Raw genomic sequence first — 7,230 nt, 5'->3', positions numbered from 1 at the left:
CGGTCGACTCCTCTGATCGCCGTACAGCCGCCAGACCTTGTCAGCTCTGACACGGACATGCGGCGCGGTTACCTAGGGGCATTGTCCCGCCGAGGGCATTGTCAACCCTGGTGATTGGACAGCCACACGGCGACATGACATTTTCACGGCGACCCTGACAGTCCACAGTGAGTTGACAGTTCCTCACTTGTCCGCGCCATTAATGACGGCGCCATACCGTGCTCCACTATATAAATCGGGGAAGGCAACAGTGCAAGGGATCGATCCACTCCGTCCCTCCCGAAAACGCAGGCTCGCTCCTCCCTCTCTCTCTCTCGAGCTCTCCGTCTATATTTCACTGTTGCCCAGTCACCTCTCTGACTTGACCGTCGGAGGGTCCCCGCCGGAGCCGCCTCCGGTCAGTACGGACCTCCTTTTGCAGGTGCACGCTTCCCGACGATCGGGCGACGAGGCGATTGGCCGCAACATAAACTTTTCTAAAAATTTTCTAATACACCCTTAGATATTTGTGACGCTATATTATTCGATGAATTTGAAAATGGAGGTTCAAGTCCTTTATCAAAAAACTTTTAGTCCATATGGTAGTTGGGTGATTAATTCTACCGTATATAATACTTAAGTTTTCTAAATATATGCTGAATCCTTCTGTCAAAAAAAAAAAAAATCTGTATCAAATCCAAAAACAAGAAACACAAAGTATGAACGTGTGGATACTTTAGAGATTGAATGCCACCTATAGTTTTTATACCTTATGATCTAAATAGAAACCTTGCCTGCACCAAGGTTTGGACGTTAGATTTACCTGGAGGACTAGTTCCTGTCATATAGTCCATTGCTACCGTCCCTTCTGCCAAAAGGAGAAAATGCATATTATTGATTGCATGACTATGATACAGATAGCCACGCATTAGTCAAGTAGCTTGGTTCTACCAAAAAGAAAAAAAAAAAAAAAAAAAAGGTTGCTTGGGCCTATTAAGCATTGCTTTAAATTGTACAACTTTGACACCCTATATAAATATATGCATGCAAAATATGGCTTCGAGCCTGATATCCACTAAAACTTATATCAATTCTAGTATATTCTAAGGTCAATTCTTCTTGAGATAAACCTCAATCATGGTTGTTTAGCTAATTCTGGGAACACAGAATAAAAAAATAGTATGCCCACCTTGCCCTTGTGCAATTTCACCATACATACACTTGCGCGCGCGGGTCCGCAAGCATACACACTTCCACCCCTCTCCCTGTATTAACTGGTTTGAGTTTGCCAACATGGAATGATAAATTATTAAACGATAACATAACCTTATCAGATTTTTTTCCCTATATAATGATAAATTTTGTTTAAACGAGAAAGAAGAAAAAAAACTCAGCGAAATATTTTTCCAAGAAAATATCTCATTGAGCTCGGCCCGCCAAGTATAACGAAAATCCCATATGAGCTACAGAAACTAGATTAGAGAGCCAGAAAAATACCCAGATTGGGCGATTCATTATCTTCTTCATTTGATTCACTGATAAACAAAATAAAGTACAGTAAAAGATTCTAAACAGCCCAGAAGACTGCAGAGGCAATAAGAAGTTACATAATTTTATGGGTCATCCTTTAGACTACATCTGTCTTTTATCTTTCATCTCCGACTGCTGGCGAACAAGCAAGATAGAATAAAAACACCTGGTACTATTCTAAAAACATCAAGCATAACGAACACTCTCCAATAAATTCAAAAATTACATAACTGAGGCCTCCTCGAGAATATCCAAACAAGTAAAAGCAGTCTTAATTTACCGACATGCAAGCAAGGAGGGCATCGACCTTTTTAGCAAAGTCATCCTCATCATCAAACTTGTCTTCATTCTCTTGGTTTACATTCTCATCATGTTTGTTGTTCCAGTCCCCGCCCTCAAATGCCTCATAATCAAACTCTCCATATGTCTGGACATAGTTCTCCAACTCTTGATCTTCCATAACATCCACTTCCATACTATCATCTGCATCAAACATATCTTCTTCAGCTGAAGAACGACCGTCATAGATTGATCCCTCTTCTCCATGGTTTAGACCCCCTTCTTCTTTCTCCTTGGTTGTTCTATCCTTGTTCTCTTCAAGACTGCTGGCATCGTCATGACCATCTTTCTTGGTTTCTACTGGAAGAATAGACTGATGCACATCTGATAAAGCAACTAAAACAGAACCATCTGCTGCATTTTCTCCATCTCTTCGATCATTTTCATCTCCACTGCTTGCATCATTTGCAGATGCTACCTCTCTTTTTCTTTTAAGAATGACGCTCAGTGACTTCGGACCTTCAAATGAGAGAGAATCTTTAGGATACCGAAGCTCTGCTCCTTTTGCAGTCTTCATATTATTCAGCTGTAGAGGGGTAGCAGCACTTATACTCTTGGTGGACAAATCTTGAGAATTCTCCATGACCTTTGCACCTTTCAGCTCTGCAAGACTCTTTGGACCAGCAAAATCTGGGGGGCTTGTATCATCTCTTCTAGTTCGCTTTCTTCCAGAACTTCTTGCATCTGCAGCGAACTCCTCATTTGATCTCTGTCTTACTCTTTCATGATGCCTCCCCTGATAATTTCTTGGTCTGAGTGGTGACGGTCTGCCTCGAGGTCTTCCTCTATTCCCATGATTTTCAGATGGCAAATCATTTGGGATGTCAGGCAAAGACCTTCCAGGGAGTGTAATTCTTCCTTGCAGGCGAGTGCTTCTAGAGCTTCCCTGGGGAATTTGTCTTTGATTTCCTTGAAAATGCTGAAGTGCTGGTTCAGGAATTATTGTGGTAACCTTTGCGACCTGCTGCGAAACAGGATTACCAGATGCCTGTGGGCCATGAGTGAAAGGGCATCTTTCACCTTTTAAACAGTGTCCTCTTTGAAAATAGTAGCACGGCACCCTTTCCTTATTCATAGTGGAAGGAGCATGTCCTGCAGGGATTTTTGTTGTTGCAACAGCTCGTGAAGGAGGTTGAACTGGCCCTGAAGAAGGCCCTTGAGTCCCAAACAGGCCATCAAGTGGCTGAAGAAATAACAGCATAAATAAGGTTTTCATTCAAACACAAAAACAGTTGCATGTGCAAAATTAAACAATATAAACTTATAATCTAAAAGAATATAACAAACAAGCAACCACTTCCACATGAAACAAATAAATGAAAATAGCTTTGATTGTCCCACATGGATGACATGCAACATTCACATTGAAATGTCTCTAAATGTGGAATCATGTTTTCACATGGGTGTGAACAAAATATGTAGTGCATCAATTAACAGAGTAAAGACTTAATTACCGCATGCCGGAACAAACATTTCAGATTCAGACAGTTCCCATTCAGCCAGTACCAGCAATCCCTAGGGTTGGCTCTGGCACCATCACAATGACGATACTCGCATTCATTTCCCTAAAAAAGAAAAAAAAACATTATATTACTTGATATTGGAACTTTAATACAATAGCTGACAATGTGCTATGAAAATAAAATATGTACCAAATCAAGTCTACCATAGACAAGATGAGTGCTTCCATTTTCTTGGATAGAAAAATCAAAGGTGAATACAACTACTATTGGTAATGCATCAGAAAAATGTGAGCATTTGTCACAAAAATATAAAGATAGGTCTGACACTGCTGTGAGCATTTGGCTATGTTGTGTGTGCGCGCGCGCGCTCGTGTATGAGACAGATGATAGGGTCTCACCAAAATCCTAATCTTATTGTAGAAAAGTTATCTAAATGTTATAATGCATACACACCGCTGTGAGGAAACTGACGAGAGATATGGAAAGGCAATTGTAAGATGAGATGGACATTTTCATGTGAGAAACGTCCAAGGACAAAACCAATAGGTCTATTAATTACTTGAAAAGTAGAAAAGGAAAACAGAATTAGATATGAGATAGCACATAGATAGCTACAAAACATGGCAAGTAATGACAATGCAATAGCTGAAAATGACAAGGTTATTCAAAATGGCCGGCTTGGTCTGCTTTCCATGCCTAGCGTCACCTTCAGTTGCCAGAACTAATGGGCATGCAAGCAGATATGGATGCAAGAGGGAATTGAGATATCTTAGATATACTTGAGGGAAGTTTGTGAACTTGGTATGTTACACTAGGTAGAAGCTTCCTACTAATATGATGCCACCAAGACTCTCATACCTATCTTGTAATCATCTTTAGATCCGCGAAGGCATCACAATTTACTAGATTTATATCTTCAATGTACGCTTAAGCAAGTCTTGTGCTTGAAATCAAGTGCTACCGTGAATCACCAATGGGTAAACACTCAACAACAAAACAACACCACCAAAATTTTTACATACCATATGGAAAACCTTGGAAACCTTAACAAAAAAAATCTTCTAATATTTATATTTGATATTTTGGATTGAGGAAAATATAGTTTTGTTGAACTTTATTTCCTATGTGCTTCTAGTTCTCCTCCCGTTCCTCTTGCCAACCTAGACAATTGCACACGTGCTTGGATACAACCATCGAATCCAAGTCCATGCAGCATCGCCGCACGAGGACCGATCCAAAAGATTAAAAATAGTGGAAAAATAAGGCTTCGCAAAATTAAACAGCTCCTAGTGTTACTTTGCAAGTACAAAATTCTGTGAATTGCCCATAAAAGACAAACAATCTGGTGTCACATGATACAGGACATGATATTGCACGAGTACATGGGATGCATCTTCTTGCAAGCTTTCAAAGAAGCTATGTCAATACAAAAACTACAAAACGAGTAAACTATGTGTGATGGATGCTGATGGTTTTTTTCCCAAATTGTGAACTTTAGAACTATGCCAAACAAGTAATTTATGAAATTTATCAGTAAACTGTGTGATGGATGCTGATGGTTTTTTTCCCAAATTGTGAACTTCAGAACTATGCCAAACAAGTAATTTATGAAATTTATCATCAACTAACAAGACATAACCCTAGATTTTATTAAGAAGCAAGCTCAGAAGAAAATCAGTCAAGGAGATTACAGGGGAAACAATAAGGCTGTTTAAATCAATTCGAATCATCAAATTTTGAAAATCAAAAACAAAAATCATCAAAGATATGCGCTAAAGGTTGATCCGCTTTTTCTTAAATCACCATTTAAGCCAATCATGTACTCCAAAATCCAATCAGGCGTCACTTTCCAAGATTCATGCACAAGAACCTAAATAACATACGAAACCGATCAAATTCAACCACTTCCCAAGATTCATGCACCAGAACCTAAATAACATACAAAACCGATCACTTCCCAAGATTCATGCACAAGAACCCAAATAATATACAAAACCGAGAAAATTCAGCAAAAATCAAATCCATCTAAAATCAAGACCCCAAAAAAATTAAGATAGCATCAAAAAGAACACAAAGCAAAATGTAGAATCAAACTATAACATAACAAGAACAAAAAAATATAACATAACAAGAACAAAAAGACCGAATAAGAAAGGCACCTTACCTTATTGCAGATCAATGGCGACGCCAGGAAGAACACGCAATCGGTATTCTTCTTCAGCGCCTCATCCTCCGCCGTCGACGGGCGGATTCTCTTTCGCCCACCGCCCTTTTCCATCAACCTCCGCACGTATCCCCTTCCGCCCAAGAAACAAACAATCGGAAAAGATCGAGCTGCTCCGATGCGATCAAAGACGGAGACCGAGGCGTAAAAGTCCGGCAGAGAACAGGAAAGGAACAGATTAACACATCCAAGAACCGTGGATCGAGCAACTGGAGAAGACGGTGGGAACAGAGAACGAGGAAGGGTTTTCGAGCTTTCTTGGAGCTTTTCTCGCTGCTCTCGTCCAAGAAACCTCGTTTAGAGCCTTCTTACCTCCACCCCATGTCATCGCCGGGTTTTATAGAGTTTGGAAATAGCCGTTTCTTCGCTATTAATTATTACTATTTTTTTTCTGCTCCGATTCCGGTTGGGTTTGGACGCATGTTTCTTTTCTTGCAGTCAGATTCGAATGCATCCACGGACAGCTTGGCGCGCGAAGGGGGTGTCACGTGACCGGGTTTAGAGGTTTGTCCCGTTTGGGTTTGGTTGGGTTTTAACTCATGTTTCTTCTCTTGCAGTCGGATTAGGATCCAACGGTGGTAGATGCTCTTAATGGTCTGAATTGACCGAGACCACGAGTCAAATGCTTTTTAAAAAAAAAAAAAATAAAGAGGAAAAATTGATTGGGAATTGGAACTCATCCCTTATGGGCATGACCCGGGAGATTTTGGCTTCGAGTCATGGTAGTGGTTAGCTACAAATAGATGTTACTGTTAAAGATTGTTTTGCTGCTTCCTAAGGTCCCATTTAGATGGGATTGTGTTTAGATGCTAAGGAAGCTTTAGAAGATGGTGTTTGGTTCCGTACTGGATTTCGAATGCACATTTTCAAGAATTTGTTTTTCTAACCCCGCTGCATCATCATGTGAATTTGAGTTTAGCTAACTCATGAGAAAGAGATAAAATTAATTAAAGTAGCATAATAAAAATAAAAATATTATTTTTTAGAACATTATATCCATTAATCATAGTATTAATTTGATCATAAGCATGATGATAATGTTATAATAAACTCACTTTATAACATTGATGCATCCTATAATATAATATTATTTTAATTTTTTATTACAAAATAATATGATATGATATATTATTAAAACATCACAATAGAATAGCAGTATTCTATACTAATATGTAATAATATAGTATAGTGTTACAATATTATATATTAAAATAATATAATAATGTTATAATATTGTTCTATGCTGATAGCATAATAATTTAGTATTATGTAATATTATATTTCTAATCATATTAAAAAATATGTAATTATGTTGTAGTTTTATAAAAATTATTAATATAAGATGTAAATGTAATATGCATATATTTTTATCCAAGTACATTACTAGCTATCATCATAGCACATATGATGTTGCTATTTTAACAAAGTAAAATATGTAATACAATATGACAAATATTTAATATTATATTATAATATTATATATATACTATGCTATTGATATTATTAATAATAATTTCTTGATAAGTATGTTGCATGGTCAAAAATATGATGGCGATGTCCGGTACCATGAAAGTGATTAAGCACACGATGGTATATATCATTTATGACAAATTGTGAACTCGAAATTGAAACCAAGTTGATGATTATTGTAAGATTATAACTTTTTACCAGTACATAATGTAACAATAATATCTA

The 7,230-nt window shown here is 38.0% G+C and overlaps 1 protein-coding gene across 1 annotated transcript; it reads right to left on the bottom strand.

Moving 5' to 3' along the window:
* Positions 1–1,481: 1,481 nt before the first annotated feature.
* On the bottom strand, positions 1,482–5,828 carry LOC105037357 (uncharacterized). Its single transcript, XM_073250102.1, has 3 exons — positions 5,476–5,828; positions 3,303–3,413; positions 1,482–3,031 (listed from the first exon to the last, which is right to left on the bottom strand). The coding sequence occupies exons 1-3, from the start codon at positions 5,587–5,589 to the stop codon at positions 1,781–1,783; spliced, it is 1,476 nt and encodes a 491-aa protein (XP_073106203.1). The 5' UTR covers positions 5,590–5,828; the 3' UTR covers positions 1,482–1,780.
* Between the last annotated feature and the right edge of the window lie 1,402 nt (positions 5,829–7,230).

This window comes from Elaeis guineensis, chromosome 16, assembly GCF_000442705.2.
Source record: "Elaeis guineensis isolate ETL-2024a chromosome 16, EG11, whole genome shotgun sequence".
NCBI classification, from domain to species: domain Eukaryota; kingdom Viridiplantae; phylum Streptophyta; class Magnoliopsida; order Arecales; family Arecaceae; genus Elaeis; species Elaeis guineensis.
Note: the sequence above shows the minus strand (reverse complement) of the source record. Positions and strands in the feature narration are given on the sequence as shown.